The following is a 19,547-nucleotide window of genomic DNA, read 5'->3' as shown; positions in this document are numbered from 1 at the left end:
TTTTTTGGTGGTTTTTTTTTTCGTAAAAAAACCTCTAAAATATTCCAAGCCCATCCAAATCCACCATTTCTCCAAATTCCCTCCCCACCTTTCTTCATTCCCTTCCAACAGCAAGAAAATCTATTCGTTGAAATAAATTCGCTCAAGTCAATAGCTTATGGACCTGCCTGGATTATAGACAAAATGCTGCTTTCAAAAGCGCACAGAAAATGCTCGATAAGCTTTTTCTGGTGCAGTGGCCCAGCAGCAATGACAGATCAATGATAGCTTAGCTTGCTGAGCAGAAGGTATAGAAGTAAAAACTTGTAGGTGGCGGTGTACTGTTTTACCTAAGAAAACTATTCATTTCTTCTAACCAGAGAACTGGGATGAAGCTCCTGTTTATGCAGTCTTTTATTATGGAAATGCTTTTTGCTTCCAGAGGACATACTCATCAGGTCTGCTGCAGAGCCAGTGCTTCTTTGTGTGGCACAGGGACGAACTGATCCTCTCCTGGTTCAGGTATGCACAGTGTCCACCGCCCCGCACCTCAAACCTGCAATGCAGGCACACTCAGAAGAGCAAGAAAAGGAGGCAAAGAAGAAAGCTACCCCCAAAAAATTAAGGAAAGCTGGGATTTCCTCTCTAGGAGAGAAGGGGTGGTGTTTGGATGAGGGTATCTAATAGGGGATTGGTGTGCAGCATCCTTGGTTCATCCCAAACCTCCCATGGAAAGCCAGGGGCTGCTTGGGCACGGTGGCAGCAGAAGGTCCCCATCCCAGACCCTCCAAGAAATCCCATCCAAGGGGGAGAAGCAATGCAAGAGCTCCCTGGGGCCATTTCCAGCCACACCAAGAGGCAAACCTGCCCCAGCTGCCAACCCCAAGCACCCAACATGGACAGAGGGACTGACCAGTTGTTGAAGGCTGTGCCATTGCTCCACCACCAGCTGTTATACTCCTTTCGCAGCCCAAACCAATGGTTAGCCTCGCCTTTATAGCGTTTAATGAAGGCCTTCAAAGCAAAGAAACGTCATGTTTTAGCTAATCTTGTCTTCCCTACCTCCTCTTTTCCACCTCTGTCCATCATCCCACCCAGAGATGGTGCTTTCCCCAAGGCATCTGCTCCTGGCTATAGCGCTGGGTGCAATTTGGGGCCAAGCAGGTTTTTGGTCTGGTTTTCTTTTCCTCTCTTTTTTTTTTTTGTCTCTTTTTTGGTTTTGTTTTTGCTTTTTCCGTGTTTCCCACTCTGGTGCTAGTGTAGGGGCTCAAGTGCAGTTCTTACCAGTTCATCCATGGTGGTTATGAGGGCCAGTGAAGCTCCCAGGGCCTCACAGCTTTCCTGACTGGTGGTCCAATTGCTTTCGGTCTCAGAAAAATAATAACATTTCCCTTGGAAACCAAGCCAGGTGCCTGGGCACACGTGGGAGAAGTCTGGGTGAGGCAAATGGGGTCCTGTATGTGCAACTGAAAAAGAAAAAGCTGAGTGAGAGGCGTGGGCAGCCCTAAAAAGCAGGAAAATGGGATTTTTTATTTTTTTTTTCCTAGAAGCTGCAGGGGAGAATTGGGGACAATACCTTTGGGAAAGCGTATGGCGTGACCGAGCAAGGAGCCAGGATGCCTGGATCACAGTTTAGAGAAAAAAGGGGGTTTCCCCCCCAAAGTGGGCTTGGTGCTTTGCTTGGGGAGCATCCCTTGATGCTGGGAAAATCTTGTGATTCCCCCTTCCCCGAAACAGGGGCGCCTGGTCCAGATCCTTCCCATGAGGGATGCCTGGATAGGACTCACCAGCCAAGGCCACCAGCAGGGCGAAGATGAGGAGCACCAGCACCATGCACACAGGGATGAAAACGCACAACGAGCAAGATCTTTCCCGGTATGACTTCTTGGTGTTTGACGCTGGGGGAGGAAAGAGCAGGAGAGGGTGTGGGCTGGGTCCTTTTTCCCCCACTTTGCCGTTTTTCTGCTGGATCCTCAGTCCATCCCAAGCCCCAGCTGGGACAGGGGCCTTTCTGGGGCTCGGGAGGGTGGGGAGAGCTCGCAGAGGCTCAAGGGGCTGCCTGCAAGGCAGGGAGAGCAGACGTGTGTCCTTCAAAGGCACCGATGTATGATTGAGGACCTGGAGATAGATTTAGGCTTTTCAGCCTTTAGAGGTGGCCACATCATGAAATTTAGGGTAGACGTGCTTGAGTCCATCTGCACTCACCCAAAAACTCCATCCCCATCCCACTGGTGCTGCACCGGAGCGAGATGCCCGTCCCATCCCCTGCCCTCACCCAGAGCGTTGTTTTTTTCCCAGCATTACCCCGTTTGTTCTCTTTCTCCACATCACTGTGGCGGTTCAACACTTCCTCTTCGTCTGAAGAGTTTGGCTTTTGCTCTCCCTTCCCCATGGCAAGCAGAGAAGCGCTCAGCCCAGGGGTTCACGTTCACTGGCGTCTGCGGGGACCGTGGCTCAGGCTACGTGTTAACAAGGAGAAGTCTGAGAAAGTCCGCAGCCAGCCTTGCCTCCCACGTTTGCAAGATCCCATCAAGCTGTCTGGGGCCTTTTTTTTGCCTCTGCAACACCCCAAGACCTTGTGGGCACCAGGTACCGTGGTAAGCCATGGCAGGGGAGTGCGTTTGTCCTATGCTAAAAACACATCAGGGGTCAGAGAAAGACGGAAAAAAGCAAGACAAAGAAGAACAAAAAGTGAAAGAAGCTGAAAAGAGAGGGGGGGGGGGAAAGGAGAGAGGAGGGGGAAGAAAAGGGGAAAGAGGAGGGAAAAAAGGAAGAGAGCGGGGAAAAAAGAGAGAGAAAGAGAAGTTTAAAGGGAGTTTAAATATTAAAAGAAAAATGTAATTTATTACTATTTACAGTTTAAAGAGAGTTTAAGGGTTTACAAAGGGAGGCAAGTCTGCTGAGGGGTCAGGAGCCATTGCTGCAGGAGGGGGGCAAACTCCCTGACGAGTCAAAGCGGAGATGGGGTTGAAGCGGAGATCGTGGTTTAACAACCCCAGAAACCCAGAGGAGAGAAGAAAGCTAAATTTAAAAGAAAACTACCACTACCGTTCAAGTTCCACGCCTAGCCGCTGCTCACAGAAAATTTGTTTTGCTCTCTGGAACAAAGACCTTATCTCAGTTCCTCCAGCGCCCTTGCACAAGAGCAAAGGGCAGACTTGTTTTTCTATACACAAACCAATGGGGTTTATTTCCATGCAACAGCTTTTATTTCCTCCCTGGGTCTTGTGTACTTTAGCGTTATGAAATAAGCTAACAAAAGCCTACCAAGAACGTGCGCTGACAAGTTAGGCCTGGTATAACAGTAAAATTTTATTCCAGCAATAAGCTCTAAAGCCACATAGGGGCAGGGTTTGGCTGTCGGTAAATAGAGCAGGAAAAAGTGCACAGAATTTAGAATTTCCCTTCCCCTGCACGGGGGATTTGCAGGAGGAAAATTCAGTGCTCGAGGTTGTGCTCGGATATAGTGTTTCTGAAGCAGGTTTAGGGTTAAATTTGGCAGTAGAGTAGAGGAAAAGTCGTAACAGTGGTGGGCTAGGAAGGGGTGCTGCTTCCCCATCCCTGGAGGGGCCCAAAACTCAACAGGACAAGCCCAGGCTTTGTCCTGTTTCTGAGCAGGGTTTCAGCTGGAAACCCTCCAGCCCTGGGCTGAGCTGTTACTGCTGGAGCATTAAGATAATATTTGAGAAATTGTTGACTGGAGATAAGTCCTACAGCAAGCTTTCGGTTTCCCCATTTCAAGTTGAAAATTTCTGTTCCGCTTTTGGCTCTGCTTTGTAATGACGATTGTAAAAATTAAACAAAATTCCCTTAAAAAAGACCCCGTGGATGTTTGTGGTTTTCACCCGCCCCAAAAATAAGAGATCACACAGGGCAGCCTGAGCTCCCGCCCAGGTTTTAGCCCTCCCAAGCCCACTGTGGTTTCCAGCCCGTCCACTCCAGCTCCCCAAAACTCACTATTAATTGCACTTAATTAACTTAATTAACTAATTATTAATTCCATTCCAGAGAAAGCAACTCTGTTAGCTAGAAGGGGATGAAAAAAAATCGGCATGAAAAGTGCTTACAAAACAGCAAAATAGAGAGAAAAAAAAATTAAAAACCAGCTGAAAAAAACACATCCAGAAACTCCAAAGAGTTATATATAAAAGATCCAATAAAAGAGGCGGGGGGACAGGGCACCCGTGGTGGCAAAAGTTTTCATAAAACCAGCTGAGAAGTGGGGATTTGGTTTTTAATTTCCTTCCCTTCAATTCGCCGCTTTTAATTTAGCCGGTTGATTACTTCAGCCCTAAAAATGAGAGACCTCTCTCTGGGTGGTCCTCCCCATCCCAGCCCCAGAATCGCTCCAGCAGGTACTGACTCATCCAGCCCCGATTTTTAAAGGAAAGAAGGCACTTTCCCCAGCACTTACCTTTGCAGCAGAGCCTGCGCAGCCTCTAAATAACTTCCTCATGCAGCTCGAGTATCGTTGCGCGCGGGGCGGAACTACGCCTTTCCCCAGGCCGTGGTACGCGCTGCTTGGCTGCGCCCCAAAGTCTGTGCGTTATCCTTGGAGAGTCATCTTGAGCTCCTAGGCAAGGCAAAGGGGTGAAGGAGCAACTCAAGAAACCGTCGGTTGCTTTATGCTTAAGAGTTTCCAAGCCAGAAGAGGAGGGTTTTTTTCTATTACTTTGTGCTGAATAAATCCAGCCAAGTGGGGATTTTTAACAGAGCCCCGTAGGTGGGTGGTGCTGAAAGCACTGTGCTCTCTGTTCTGCAAAGGTTTGCAGTCATTTCTCAAGTGCTGGTTTGAAATCGTGTGCATGCAAAGCAGGGGTCAGGCTGTGCTAAGACGGCTTTGAATCAGCTCTTCTCGCTACAGCAGAGGAAAAGCCAAGGCGCGAGGCTTGCTGCTGCTTTCCTCCATCGGGGAGGAAAAGCAACAGCCTCGAAGAAAAACTGGCCCAGAGAGATGAGAAAATGCTCCAAGGAGAAGGAGGTGCAAGATGCGAGTTTAAACCCAGTGGGAAAAGCCCTTGGGGAGGAGGGCTGGAGGCACTGAAGATGGTGAAAAAAGACGTGGGAAGACTCTGAGCTGCCCTGGGAAAGCCCCCGTGGCTGTCATTGCAGGCGTAAGCATCTGAGGTCTGGCGGGGTTATCTGGCTGCAGGCACGTGGTGTCTTGTTGGCTGCCTGAAACAGCCTCTTTTAGCCCCATAAAAGGACTGTTTTTCAGGGACTTGAATAGCTTGATTGGTGCTGACCGGATCCTGGTTCGCCCCATCCCCTGCCTCATGGGAATAATTTCTTCTGTTCTCACCAAACTGGGGGCTGCCTGCCCTGCCTGGTGGGTGATACGGGAAAGATGGGGCCAGGCTCTTCTCGGGGTGCACACGGAAAGACAGAGACGGCGCAAGCTGCAGCAAGGATGATTACCAGGAGATCAAGATATATTTTCATTCTTATTGGGATGTGGTTGGGTTTGAGTCCAACCCACCGTTTCTTGTTGTCATCCCCCACCGGTTTCTGCCTTCAAACTCTCTTGGAAATGTGTGCTTGGAGGTGCACGTCACTGTTCTGCATGGTCCCCATCTTTCTTTGAGCGTTGGAGACCTTTGGGGCTTGGGAGGCTCTTTGCACCCTCTGTGATGGCCCCCCCTTTTCCCCAGGGAAACTGCCCACCCTCCCCATTTGGAGAAAAAAAATTAATATATGTATTATAAAATGAATAAATGCTGCTCTAGCCGTCTGCAAGCCATCATCATTTGGGTGAGCTGGCTGGGGCGATGGTCGGGGGGGATGCCAAGGGTGTGGGGGGAGCTCCAGCCCCCTGACCCCAGGCATCCTCTCCCCAGGGAAGAAGGAGGTGGCCGTGCTCATCGCCACCTGCCCAAACCCCCAAGCCTGAGATCCACCTTGACCTATCGAAGATGCGTCCAACAAAGGTGCTCATATGCAAGGCAAGCACCCGCGGAGAGAAATAACTCCTCGTGGGCCAGTACTTTCCACAGGTAAAGATGAGTCAAGAAGTAAGGGAGACCATGAGTCATAAGAAGTGGCTTCGGGTCTTGCTGCTTCTTTCGGTATTTGTAGAAAATACTGTCAGGACATGCAAGATCTAACTCATCCATCTAACTGCTCTAACCACAAACCCTAAGACTCAGAGCTGTGTCACGGGTGTCAAAGATTTGGGTATCCCTCCCTTGCTGGTCTGGGAGGCCATTGCTTGGGTTACAGTGGTGATTATCATGCCATCAAGTGTGGAGGCAACAGCAGAGGCAACGCATGCAAAAAAAAAAAAAGGGACACCAGACTGGGCATGGCCAGACCACCACTTAGGGTGACAGACAGGTTTTTCCCCAAAGTGAGAACAGGCTGCAAAAAAAAAAAAAAAAAAGCACAGTCACAGCTCCATGGTCAGGCACAGAAGTCTGTGGAAGGAGGATGAGCGCTCCCAAATCATCAAGGTTGCGGGTGCTTTCTTCTTTGGCATCCAGTGTTTTACTATCTTGAGGTTCCTCATCTTTCCCAGAGGTGGGTCTCCCACTTTTTCTTGTCAAGAAAGAGCCTGAGTCCTCAGCAGCCTCCCGAGAAAAGGTGTCGCAAGCTGTCCCCAGCACCCCAAAGCCCATGCCCACCACTGATCCCGGGGTCGGGGGGGGCTGGTTTTCTCGCACAGCCTTTTGCTGCCCCATTGTACCAAAAATCGGCTGTTCTGCCTCAGAAACTCAATTGCATCATGCGTTGTCCCTAATCCTTCTTCCCACCACATCTCCTCTGTCATGCAAGAGGGGATGTTATGAAAGGTACAGATCAATGTGTTAAGAAAGCTTTTTTCCTTTGAAAAACCACCCTGCTCCAACCACCCCCCATTTAGAACGCTATTTTTTTTAGAAGGAGTAGCCAGAAATAAAAGAAGAGAGAAATGCACGTTTCCTTTGGAAACTGATACCTGCACATCTGCAAAAAACACGTGTATTTTCTCCCATCTGAGGCTGTGGCCAGCTCTTGCAGATACGTGTGCTCTGAAGGACGCACAGACGACGGCGTAAAGTCACCAGGACAAGTAGGAATAGTTTTCCATCAAACACACCAACCCCTATATTCAGGCCCACAAAATGCTCTTGAACCAGTAGAAAAACAAGCGCCAAGTTCCTCTGCAATCAAGGCAGGAGTTTTCTCCAGCAGTCTGGGTTTTTTTTTTCTTTCAAAGATGACAAATTTTGCAAGAGAACCATCCTTCACACAAATTTTTACAGCAAAAGCATCGTCACTTCTGAGTTAGCCATTGAAATAGCAACTTTGGCCACAGCAGGAGAAACAGAAAGCTGCTGCTTGGTTAGTTAGAAGAAACTCTACTTTGATAGAGATAACTGGTTTCCTGCACACAGGGGCAGCAGCCTTTGCAGCTGGTTTTCTCCACGCAAGCATAAATTCATTTTTCCCAACTCAACACTGCAACTGCCCCCAATCCCCATCCAACGTGTCCATTGTAAAACCAACCAGCACTGTTCTGCAGCCTGTAAAATTGGGGTGGGAAATCTCCTGCCCCTTCCCTTCCAGGTTTGGCTGCTCCCCTTTTTTGCAGGCTAACGCATGCCCTCGAGATGCACGTGCCCTACAAACAGAGCACGGAGAGGTCCATAATAAATGCTTCTGAAAACCAGCAAAGTCCAGCTGCTGCTGTCCTTTGGGATGAGAGGACTCCTGGCTGGATTTGGGCACCTCCATCCCCAGGAGAGAAGGGATGGATGAGGAGAAAAGGGATGGACCGCTGGACCGGACCAAGCCTTGGCTGTTCAGCAAAGGATGTTTTTGATGGCGGTCAAGGGGAGAAACCAACTCCCGCCCCCTCCAGTTCAAGAGAAATGAGGGAACTAAGAGGTCTGCGAGCAAGGATGAGAAAGAAAGCGGTGGGAACTTGGAGGAGATGCAGAGCTGCATCAAAGTGATGCTGGTTTGGGCAGCGTGGAAGAAGGTCTCTTCTCTTTGAGCCTGATTTTTAGGGTGAAGATCATGAGATCTGGGCACGTTTCTCCATCTCTTTTTGCAGCAGAAAGCAAGTGCAAGCTCTGCCCCAAGAACTGGACCGTGTACAGGGAGAAATGCTCCCGGCTGTCTAAAAGCCATTGAGATGTAAAGCAATGTGGGAAGCATGGGGGCAGAGCACGGAGACACCTTCCTTTCGAGTCAAGCTGATGCAAAACCTGCATGGAAAAACGCTGGGGAAAAAAAAAAAAAAAAAAAATCAGTCCCTTGCTCCTTGGTAGGAGGAGAAAAGAAACAACAGCTTGGATGGAGATGAGTTTCCTAGATGGCTTGATCAGTCCCCCTTCTCTGCGAGTCCCCCCACCCTTTAAACTTTTATCCCTGTTTTAAAATAAAATAAAAAGCAGCAGAAACTTGCAGAACTACCTATAAAGCACCACAGGACCCCACCACCCCGGGAAAGCGCTGGATGATGGGTGGTACCACTCATACCCAACCTTGCCAATGAAAAGCTTGCTCAGGCACCTTACAGCCTCATGGCTCAGCCCCTTTGCTATTGCCAAAACGTCAGCGATGGATGAAAAAGATGGATGAAAGCATAACTAGCCCTCCCCTGACCTTTTACGATAACGCAGTCTCTCTCCGTCTCAGTTTCGAAGCTTTGTGCAATGGCTAAAAGCCGTGATCGTGGTGTAACCAACCCTCCGGACCAGTACAAAAAGAGGAAGGGGCATAACCAGTTAGGAAATAGCGGGGTTGAAATATTTGACAGTAACTCCTGAGAAACTCAAGATTAAGGAGGAAGAAACCTCCACCAACAATATTGTGTTCTTCCAGGGAATACGGGACGCTGAAAACTCGCTGTGTCACCACATTGGGTGGCAAAGAGCTTAATCTCCGAGAAAAGGGCTGTCTTTGGATTGCCTGCGTTGTGGATAAGGCTCAACAAAAATCAGGCGATTAAACTGGAGCATTAAGAAGCAGTTGTTGTATTTCAAGTTAAAGCACTTATTGCTCCGATAATAAATTCTAATTCTTGGATACTTACACAAAGTGCATTATTTCCCTTTTTCCTAATAAAAACAGCGGTAGCAGCTATCATCCAGCTACCATCGCTATCTCCCAGCCATGTTGACGATGAGGTTGCCTCGTCCCAGCCCAAGCACAGGAGGAAGAGCATTTCTGGTTGCTTTTTCTTCTTTTCCCTTGCTATTTCATGCAAAAGTCTCACAGCTCCCTTGAAGGGTCACAAGCAACGCCAAAATTTGGGAAGTGGAAGTACTAAGCCACCCCAAAACCACCCCAAACTTGCACTCCTGCAGCCGTATGGACACAGACTGTGGGTGAAGGACAAATTGATCTCACACTGGAGATGGCCTTTCTGCTGTGCCCCAAATTTGGGGGCTTTCTGGGGCACAACTAGTACTTCTGACCAAAAAGAGTCCTGCGAGTGGACGCTACAAAAAGCCACATCCTTTGCCACCTTGCAGAGCGGAGAGCGAGCAAGATGCTGCTGGGGACGGAAGCCAGCGCGGGGCTTTGTGTTTGTTTGGGGTTTTATGTTTTCCTGCTCAAAAAGGAGATGGGAAGATTCAAAGACAATATTTGGGTCTTCCTCAAAAGCCGGTGAGGGGGATGAGATGGTGACACACTGCCACTCTGCGCCGGGACTGTGCTGCAACGAGGGGAGCCGTCGTCTTCTCATTTAGACCCATTTAGAGGTGGGGAGAGGATGGAGCGAAGGGGAGAAGAGGTGCTAATGGGAGAGGAAAATGCAGGAATAGGGAAAAAAAAAAATGCTAAACTGTGGGATGAGAAGGAGCAAAACTAAAACAGAACAGAAAGGCCTGCTAAGCAAAAAAAAAAAAAAGGAAGCAAGTTTCACCCTGGCTTGGTCTTAACGTCTCAGCAGAACAGAAATATGGAGTTTCAGCAGAAGTTTGCTTTGGGGTTGGTTTTCAGAGGAAGGAAGAGAAAACAAGCAAATTCAAAACACCAAAGGCATAGTGAGCTGCAGCCGGGGAAAGCTGTGTATTTGGGGTTTGGTTTATTCAGGTTTTTTTGTTTGTTTGTTTGTTGGTTGGTTGTTTTTTTAAGGGGTGTTGAGCAGCTACATCTCATCACGGACATACAGAAAGTGCCAAACCGTTGACCCTTTACAGCAATGGGGAGTATTTTCACAGCGCTACAACCCACAAAAGCAAAGTTAGAAACCAGCCAAGCCGATAGCAAGGCAGACCCCACCACAAAGTCCCGTTTCGCTACCAAAATCCTCATCTTTTCACCCGTTATACCTGTCTCCAGCTCGCAGATACGCTGGCAGCAGAGGGGCTGAGCATCCTCGGCGTCATCGGGATGGCCGCTGCCAGCACAGGGCTCTGCCTCCCGGGTCTCATCTTGGGAGAGGTGGGTGATAAAAAAAAACCCAAATCGGGTCAAACTTCCTTAGTTTTCCCTGCAAAGCCAAAACGCTTAGAGGCAATTAATTTACCCCTCCTCAAGGTTTTACTTCCCCTCTGGTCCCCAAAGGTGGAAAAGGGAGAGGAAACGTGCTGATCAGCACAATTAATTGGGGGATGAGCACACAGAAGAGGGAATAGCGATCCGCATCCCTGGCACGCCTTCGAGGCTGAAGGGATTTGCCCAGCGAAGACGGGAGATGCAATAAAACCGGGGCTGCAGGTGGGTTTGCAGCGACATGGCTGGTCCTCCCCATTCCCCAGGTGAGGAGGGACATGGGGACGCATCGGGGTGAGCAGAGACGGACCCGTCATACCTCTCGTCTCGTCCCCAGCACGTGTTTTGCCGTGGTGACAAGCTGGAAGAGACCCCGGGTGGCATCTGCCACCAGCCCCAACCTCCTCCCAGGGATGAAGAAGCCGCCGAGGACGGAGGGAGATGTGCAGAGGAAACCCCCCAGCTTGTTGGTTTGCCCACGAATCAGACCATCATCTGCAACCTTAAACACTGAACAAGAACTACTCATAATCATAAAAAAAAAGGGGGTTTGAGATGTTTCTCCCCAAATTATTAGCTGGGCTCCCCATGCTCTCCATCCGGACCCCCGTTGCTTTTATCTACCCATTGCTGTGGGGAGGTGCCTCCTGTTCCCTTTTTTTCCCTTTTTTGCACTTGAGAAGATCCAACGCTTTGAACCCAAGGAGCAGAAGAGCTCCCAAAACATCCCACAGTTATTAATCTTATTAATTATACATCAAACAACAGGAAGCCCTGAAAGGGAACCACCCTAGTTTTCCCAGAACCGGTTGCTCTCCAGTCAAGAAAAATAGTTGCAATAAAAATAATCAGATTCAGCACTCAGCCTCTGGTAGATCTAAAAGCAGACATGGGAGCAGAGGTTCCTTTTCTAAGTTTCTCTCGTTATCGGGAAGTTAAAGCAAGCGATTCCCTCAGGGAATTTGAGTGTTTTTTTTCCTCACCAGCTCATGGTACAGAAATGAGTCACCTAAATCCCGTTGGATCTACCCGGCCCTTGGCACATTGTTTGGGTTGTGTCCCCTCCTCCTGGCTGACTGCTCAAATTCAACGTCTTCTCGTGGAAACCGGGGGTTGGAAAGGCGATTTGGGAGAAATCGCTGCCTTTTTGAGGTTTTTCAGAAGGTGGGTTAGCCCAGCTTTGCGCTTACCTGTTTTGAGCAGTTTCCAGCAGCCGTCTTCATCCCCAGCTTGGGTTCATTTCCTTTGAATTTGGGGTTTTATGCTGAAAGCAGAAAAACCTGGGCAGCTCCAGGGTGATGCATCCCCCCGTAAGCATCTCAAGCAGGGGATCGACCAAGAGATCCAACTCTTAACGAGCCTGATCCCACCCTGAAAGCAAAATCCCGCTTAGGAAGGTATGTTATACCTTGTCCTTTATTTTGTTGGGGAGCATCACTGGTCTTTTTGTCACCCCCTTTCCTCAAAGAGATTTTTAAAGCCGCATTTCAAGCATTCGCAGGAGCACAAATCCATGTGGATCTCCTGCAAATTTGCCTCTAGAAAGACCAAACAAGCCAATTAGGATTTTTGTCGCTGAATGCAACAGGTTTTGTGTTTCCCGCATCACCAGCTCCGTTTTTTCTCACCTCTCTGCAGTGGGATGGGAGCAGCGCTAGGACCCAAAGAGCTGCTAGAAAACACCCCCAAAATTAACCGGTGTCCTGTAAATCAAGCGCATCGCATCCTTGCTCTTTGCTGCTGGTTAAAAGCAGGTAGGAAAGAAAATCTCTACCTATCTATCAGTCCATGCCCGTGACAGCACCAGGAAGAGGAGGAGGCTGCTTTCCCCAACGGGGGAAGACCTTCAGGCACCTTCCTTTCTCACCCCAGGCTGTTCCATACCTTGAAAAAGCAGCTTTGCTTTCGGAAACGGTTCTTTGTGGGCTGCCGCAGAGGGTGGAAGAGCAAAGCACGAAGGGAGATGCAACAGCTAGGGCACGACAGCGAGCGTGGGGTTTCAGCTGTGACTCCAGACACAAAACCCACCACCGCTTCTGGCCTCTGAGCTTGGTTTTGCTCCATGGGAGTAAAAAAAAAAAAAAAAAAAAAATCAAAACCCTCTGCTGGCCTGAACCTTAATGCCACGAGGGCAGTGACCGGCCATGGCACTGACCACTGCCCCAAGCCAGGTGTGCCACCGCGCTCAGCTCCCGGCGCCTGCGGGAAGCTTCCCGGTAAGTGAATTTGCTCGGTGCCATTGCGCAGCAGGCGCTGGGCTCCTCCTGACCTCATGGGATTTCTGCTCGGTGACGGAGGGGGTTTGGAGTAGCCAACGTTCCCGATGCTGCCGGACGCTTATCCTTCAGGAAAGTACAGGGAGGAAAGACTTCCTCATGTTTTTTTCCACCTGTTTCCCGAGCTGATGGTGGCCAAAGCCCAATGCTTTGCTCTCAAGCAGGTTCGCTGCCTGTCTCCAGCCTGGGGATAGCACAAGCAGGCTTCTTTTCCATAGCCCGATTTTCTTGGAAAAGAGAAAAAAAATACAGCCAGCCCCCAAGGACACCGCTACCCCTCCGTGCAGAGCTTCATGTACTCACTTTTTGTTTTGGTTTGGTTTTTTTGGACCATTGCAGCTCAGCAAGGCTGAGTAGGAGCCATGCAGCAACCGGCAACCTCTCCCCCTCACATCGAGCATCCCAAGGGCTTTGCTTTGGGTTCTTCCCTTCCCCAGGGCACCTCTGGGTGCAGCATGGGAACAAGAGGAGCTGAGCTCTGAGGCTTTGCAGTTTTGCTCACTGCGGCTTCCCCCGACAAGCGAGCAAGGCGGCTTGCGGGTTTTGTCAGCTCCATTGCTCCCGCAGACACTTGCAAGGTTTTCTCACTAAGCGGAGCGAGACGGGGGGACCTGCCTGCTGAAAAAAAAGGATGTTAAAAACAGTGCAAACACCAGAGAAGAGCTGCTTCCTCCCTCACTCTCAGTTTGGGTTGCGTTGCAGGTCCTTGGTGGTACCGGGCGACTGCTGGGAGCTGGATACATCCTCATTTCAGGCAGAAACGACTCCCAGTCCAGAGCCAGGGCATGGAGGCCCCAGACAGCACATGCTCCTGGGAAACCTGCCAGACCAACAGCAGCCGATGGGACATCCCGGAGTTCAAACGCTCCCTGACTTGCTTCCAGCTGCAGCTGAGGCAGCAGCTGTGTGAGCAAGGAAGCCACCAGGCAGCAGGTACCGCGGCTCAGCATCACCCACAGCTTTGGGGCTGTGGATGGAGACCCCACCTTGGTAGGGGTGCTGGAGGGTTGTTGTCGCCTTTCCGCATGGAAGAGGGGAACAACAAGGCCGGGAACATTGGGAAAGCACCCCGAGACCCCCTCCCCCCCCAGTCCTCCCAATTGCTGTCCCCATCCACATCACCCTCTCCCTGCACAACCCTCAGCACCTTCCTCTGTTGCTCCTCTTGCTTTCCCCCCCATACCAGGGGAGATTTTTCCAGCATGGGCACAGCCCCCATTTTCCAAAAATGCACCTGGAGGGGCTCAAAGTGCAGGAAAAGCCTCGAATGTCCCCGGGGTGTTGCAAGAGCCTCGTGCCCCCAGCTCTGCCCCTCGCCCCGTGGCACCCAGGGCACCAAGGACCACTCACACTCATCCTCTGCCACAGGCATCTCAGCTTGCCGGCTCTGTCCCGCAGGCTGGCAGCCCTTTGCAGTCAAGTGCTACTGGTTTTCCATAAAAACCAAAGCCTGGAAGGTGGTGAAGGCCAACTCTTCATACCAGTGACCTCAGCTGGTCATGCTGGAGAGCGTGGAGGAGAAGGTAAATAACTGCGGGGGGGAAAAGGCTCAAGCGTTGCCCCTGCATTTGGTCTTTTAAGCTTTGCTTTCTACAAAAAGCCACACAGCCTCCAGACTGTGGCTGACCTTTCCTTCCCGGCTTGCCAAATGCCCAAGCCCAGGGTGCCAGGCAGGATTTCAGGGTAAAAAAACATAAATCTGAGCTCAGGGGAGGTTAAGGGAGAAGGGCAAAAGCATGCAAGGGAAAATACATGGGCTGCCAGGCTCCTCTATCACCCCAAAAAACACTGTTCCCTGGCCACCGTCTCCACACCACTCTCCCACCTCTTTCAGAGCACCCACCGACCTCTCCAGCCCCCGGTCTGCAGCTGGGATGTGCCAAGCTCATCCCAGACCCAATCCCCACGGGCAGGATCAGGTCTGCACCCCACGCGATCGGCTCTGAGCCGCCGTCCCTCCTCTCCCAGGCTTTTGTCGGGGAGAGGATCAGAAACACCTCCGGAGCCTGGATGGGGCTGAGCATCAACCAGATGAGAGGGAAAGAGTGGATGTGGTGGGATGGATCCCCTTTACAGAAAGCCTTGTGACTGCTCTGGTTCATGAGCAGGATGCAATAACCACATCCCAGGGGAAATATTTCCCAGCCCGATGCTCACCACAGACCTGGCTGCTCCCAAAATCCCTCTGGAGCCAGCAGCAACGCTCACGGGAGCAAATTAAACCAGAGCAACACAGCTTCGGTCTCTGCAGCCCAGCTGCTAAAGTGTGAGAAGAGCGGAAAAAGCGATTAAACCATTATTCCTATTTTACACCCAAAGGCAAAGTGCAAAGACAGGGAAATTTCAACCCGTTAAAAAGCAAGACGACTGCCCCAGTGGTGATATTTTTCATGCAGAGGTGCTGTCGTAGCCACAGTGACCCCAGTATAGAGAAAAAAAGCAGTTTCTGATAGAGCTACTATTTATTAGACCAAGTAGTACGCACATGGGGGTCTGGGGAGGAGAAACAAGTTTTTTGGGAAGCACAGGCTCCCCCACCACTTCTGCTTCCCCAACACAGCTGGAAAAACACGAGACAAACGGGTGGTACGTTCCCATGCTCGAGGCTGAGCTGACAACTGCTGACCCAGTTCAGGTTTTGGGGGAGAAAACCCCCTAATGAGATAAATCCTGTTACTGGAAACACAGCGTCCAAGCGCGTGACACCAGGCTGATTGCCATCACAGTGCTCTCCAGGTCTCCGGTGCAGGGTCGCACGAAGACGGACGCTTGTGTCACGATTCGGAGTGGTCAAACGCAGCCCTTTGTTGCACTGGGTTTGTCAGAAAGTGACCACTGAGATTTAAGCCAGAGGAAACGACACAACAATGGGACACAATCAGTTTCCGGCAGTTCAGCAGGATTTCAAACACATCCCAGAGCATCCGTTCGGTGGTTCCTTGCCAAGGGTGGGACCCTCTCCCTCCTCCGGCTCCTCCAAATCCACCAAAACGCAAAGACGCCAAAACGAGCGGGACTGAGCTTCGCAGCGCAGCAGCTGCCGGCAAAGCATGGAGCGCTCCAAGCCTCTTGAATATTCCCAAGTCTTTGTGCAACTGCAAAAGCTGGAAGGACACTAGTGGTCAGACTAAAGTAAGGATCCTTTGGTCACAGCTCCGTGTCATTGTCACGAGGAGTTTCTGCTTTTGTAAGGTAAAATTGAAATAAGTATATACCGTCGGGACACTCACTACCATGTTGTGTAGGGTTAACAGCAACTTGTGGTTGATCTCCTCTGCCGAGGGGGAAACTTCAGGTGAAATTCAGAGGGATTTCTGAATCCTTCGGAATCCCACTGGGGCGCTTTTGCGGGTGGCTGCAGACAGAGTATTTCATCTGGAAGCACCAGTCGCTGCTGATCCCGTCAACGCTGATATAGGCACATTGTCCCTTGCCCCGGACATCGAACCTGCACCAAACAGCAGAAGGAAAACTCAAAGGGAAGCAAACGGGCTGCTGTCAGCTGCAGGTCAGCGGCTGAGCATCTCCCATATGGGTTAACGGTGCTGCAAGGAGCAGGGACCACCCTTCCCAGCAAAAGGCCCACCCCACGCAGAACCAAAACTGCCTCCCGCTCCCTAAAGGAGGGAATATTTTCAGTTGCTTGGTCCCAGGGGGGTTCATCCAGGGCTGCCCTCAACCCCCTGCCAGCATCTGCATCGCACAAATCCATGGACTGCTGCCCAAGTGCTTTGGCTCAAGCAAGAAAAGTGGTGTTTAATTGCTCCCACCTCATTAAATTTATATATATATATGTGTGTGTGTGTGTGTCTTCTTGCATTCAATCCCTGACCCATCTCAGCCCAGGACATGGTTACGTTCTCCAGAAGAAGACGGGACGTACGGGTTGTTGAAGAGAGACCCGTTGAACCATTTCCAAGGTCCAGAGCCTTCCCTTCGGAGACCGACCCAGTAGCGCAAAGAACTCCCATAGCGCAAGAGGAAACGCTAAAGGGAGAAATAGCAAGCGTCATACGTATCTGCACGGTACGCCCACATCTGCTTCCCAAAAGCCATCAACGCATCAGCTCCTCAGCGGTTTCTCATTTACCAGCTCCTCCTGGGTGTCGATGGTGGCCAAATGGGCTCCGAGAGAAAGGCAAGAGATCTGACTCCTGTTCCAGTCCGCTTCATCCTCCACAAAGTAAAAGCATTTCTCCCTGTACCCGATCCCGTTTTCCAGGCAGCTGGGAAGGATGGGAGCGGGGCAGGATGGACAGGACGGGCATTTCTTAGCTGGAAATAAGCAGAACGCGTCCTGGTGACTTACGCCGCTGGGTTTTCTCCAGGGGAGGAGAGGACTTTGGTGGTGGGCACCTCCACCCTCAGCCACTTACCCGCCAGCGCGATGATGGCGAGAAGCAACGCTGCTACGACCACGGTGACCCCGATGGGGACCTTTTTATCTTTAATGCACTTGAGGTTAAAACCTGGGGACAAACCACGTGGAAGAGGCACAGCCAGCAAACCCATGGCGGGAAGAGCACCCCGCAGCTCTTGCGTTCCCCCCATGGGTGCCTTCGACACCTTTCAATGCAGCCACAAAGCATGGGGGGCCCACAGTGGGGTGCAGGCTCGGTTCAGGGGGTGCCTCTCAGTGCTTTCATCAGCCTCCAAGGATTTTTAGGGCTGCCTGACCTCAGTGCTTCCTCTCCACCCCCCTCAACCACAAGAGATGGGCGCCATCCCCCAGACCCTCAGCTTGGGCTGCCCTGTGCCTCCTGCAGCTGGCAAACAGCTTTACCTTTCTTGCATCCTCCTCACCCCAGCTATATTTTAACTAAATTTGAGCTGCCCATGTCACGCTACGCCCAGCCCTGAGCTCCGAAACAACATCCTCAAGACAAGACCAGTGCTTACTGGTCCCTTGCTCCACTCTGCTGCAACAGCATCGTTACAGCAGCGGAGTGTTTGCTTGTGCAAAAGCAAGATGTGCATGCACAGCAAGTGTTATTAGTAATGCTGTAAAGTTATTCAAGTAGGAAATTACTAACCTTGGGTGTTTTCCTCCCAGGACAATCAAGGGAAAAACGCAGCATTTCCCCTCACCCAGGTTACACACATAGCAGGAATAGAAACAGGAATTCTGCTTTCAACAAACCAGGACTCGCTTTGTTTTTCCAAGCTCTTGAAGCCTCTGGGAAAGGGGACGGTGCTTATGTACCTGCATCGTGAACAGCTTCTGCCATCCCTGGCGCCAGCAGCACCCTCCGGGGACAAGGGCGTCCTTCCACTCCTCCAGCAACAAGGTGAGCAGGGTCAAGACCACCTCGAGACCACAGCACGGCACCAGGGACCAGCCAGGTCCTTCTCCGTCCCAGGGCTGTGCCAGGATGCTCCTGCGGTCACTAAAATAAAGACAAAAAGCGCATAATCCCCCCCAAAACCTCAGTCCTGCTCGTCACAGCACTTTTCTCTAAAAATCTCTTCTTTTCCTCAAAGCTCCTTTTCTCCATTTTCCCATCTCCCAGCCTGCCTTCACTCTGAATTATTGCTTCTCAAAACCTCCCACGACAGCATATTTTTCTGTGTTGTTCTTGCAAACCATTTTCAGCTCCCACTGCGCAACCGACTTCTACTGCGTGCTTTTCTCTGTGGTAGAGAAAAAATTGCAGATTTCTGCACTCCGTGCCCACAGCCTTCATCCAGATGAGGGATTCAAACACACTCAGGGATGCTCTCTACTCCCGAACCCCAAATTTATCCCCTACCTGTAGTACTGGAGCAAGAATCCAGCAAATTGGGAACAACCAGAGGCATCCGGTACCCAATACCAAGCGGCCAAAACTCACGCCTTCCCCCAACGCGTTCTGCAGTAACCCCCTCTCTGTCTGACCAGCGCTGACACCTTAGGAACCTCTTCAGCACTGTCCCTGTGGGTTTTTCCCGTTAATCTCACACCTTCCTCCATCCCCCAGAGGCAGACGGGGAGACGGGGGAGCAGCTGCACCCCAAACCCCGGCCACGCTCTGCCGGGACTTGCAGAATCAGAGCTACAACCCACTGGGGCTTACAAGACACCCCCAGGCTGGATGCTTTTGGGGTACAGCAGGAGCAAGTCACGCCATTGCTTAGATGCGATCAGCATCAAGAGCTATTTCTCTGCTCCGTCTTCCCGGCTAGCGTGATCGTTAGGGACCCGGGAAAGCTCACTCAGCTTTTTCGCGATGTAAGGCACCACACCGGGGGTGAGGCCAGAAAAAGGCATGAGCTTGAGCAGCAGCAACAAATGATTTCAGCCAGTCACCGTACAGTTTCCCCCGTCGAGAATTCCCCTGTCCCCTTGTCCCACAGCAATCTCTGGAATTGAGAATTAGGCTCAAGTCTAAACTTGCTTCACCCAGGTCCAGCCCAAACCTCCCACCACGCAACGCTTCCCTACCCCCTTCCCTTGAGGCTTTTACCCCTGGCTCGTGCCCCGTACCTCACCGCTTGGTCCCGGGGAAAGGCGGTGGGTGCAAATGCCTGGAAGCCCACCGATTTCAGCTCTCCCAGCTCTGTTACTGACCGGCTCAAGGCTTTGCAGCCCACGCTGGGACATGGCATTGCCCAGCGGCGGGTGGAGGCAGGTTGGCATCCTCGGATTGTCCTGCCCAGGGTGTCCTCGGCGTGGTGATGGGCTGAGAGTCTCTCGAGAGCTCCCATCCTGTCTCTTGTGCTACAGAGGAACACAGAGGGGACGTAAAGCTGTCTATGCATTCTCCAGCCAAAAAAAAATAACGAAATAAAAAATTTTAAAAACTGAAGTTCTCGGCAAGGGCAGATCAGGTGAGCCCTTGGGGTTGTCTCAGCGCAGTCATGTGCGAAAATAAAAACCAGAGGAAG

General features: G+C 51.0%; 2 protein-coding genes across 5 annotated transcripts; both read right to left on the bottom strand.

The window, feature by feature from the left end:
• Positions 1–375: 375 nt before the first annotated feature.
• Positions 376–4,536, bottom strand: LOC104011864 (C-type lectin domain family 2 member B). The gene is made up of 6 exons (XM_009464165.2): positions 4,394–4,536; positions 2,284–2,438; positions 1,767–1,877; positions 1,264–1,445; positions 893–993; positions 376–535 (listed from the first exon to the last, which is right to left on the bottom strand). Exons 2-6 carry the CDS (start codon positions 2,369–2,371, stop codon positions 397–399), a joined length of 621 nt encoding a protein of 206 aa, XP_009462440.1. The 5' UTR covers positions 2,372–2,438; positions 4,394–4,536; the 3' UTR covers positions 376–396.
• A 10,215-nt stretch (positions 4,537–14,751) lies between these two features.
• On the bottom strand, positions 14,752–18,016 carry LOC104011863 (C-type lectin domain family 2 member B-like). Of its 4 annotated transcripts, none has more exons than XR_015698519.1 (5): positions 17,060–17,706; positions 16,774–16,958; positions 16,567–16,670; positions 15,899–16,131; positions 14,752–15,787 (listed from the first exon to the last, which is right to left on the bottom strand). XR_015698519.1 is itself a non-coding variant. In XM_087730078.1 (5 exons), exons 1-5 carry the CDS (start codon positions 17,909–17,911, stop codon positions 15,975–15,977), a joined length of 564 nt encoding a protein of 187 aa, XP_087586204.1. In that variant the 5' UTR covers positions 17,912–18,016; the 3' UTR covers positions 14,752–15,974. The 4 variants fall into 4 exon arrangements, 2 of the variants coding, with proteins under 2 accessions (XP_087586204.1, XP_087586203.1); XR_015698518.1 differs by having other exon boundaries at positions 15,914–16,131; XM_087730078.1 differs by adding an exon at positions 17,887–18,016 and having other exon boundaries at positions 14,752–16,131; positions 17,060–17,152.
• Positions 18,017–19,547: the final 1,531 nt, after the last annotated feature.

Source organism: Nipponia nippon, unplaced genomic scaffold (genome assembly GCF_047370975.1).
Source record: "Nipponia nippon isolate SJK-2023a ecotype South Korea unplaced genomic scaffold, ASM4737097v1 scaffold_47, whole genome shotgun sequence".
NCBI classification, from domain to species: domain Eukaryota; kingdom Metazoa; phylum Chordata; class Aves; order Pelecaniformes; family Threskiornithidae; genus Nipponia; species Nipponia nippon.
This window is presented reverse-complemented; position numbering and strand designations above follow the sequence as displayed.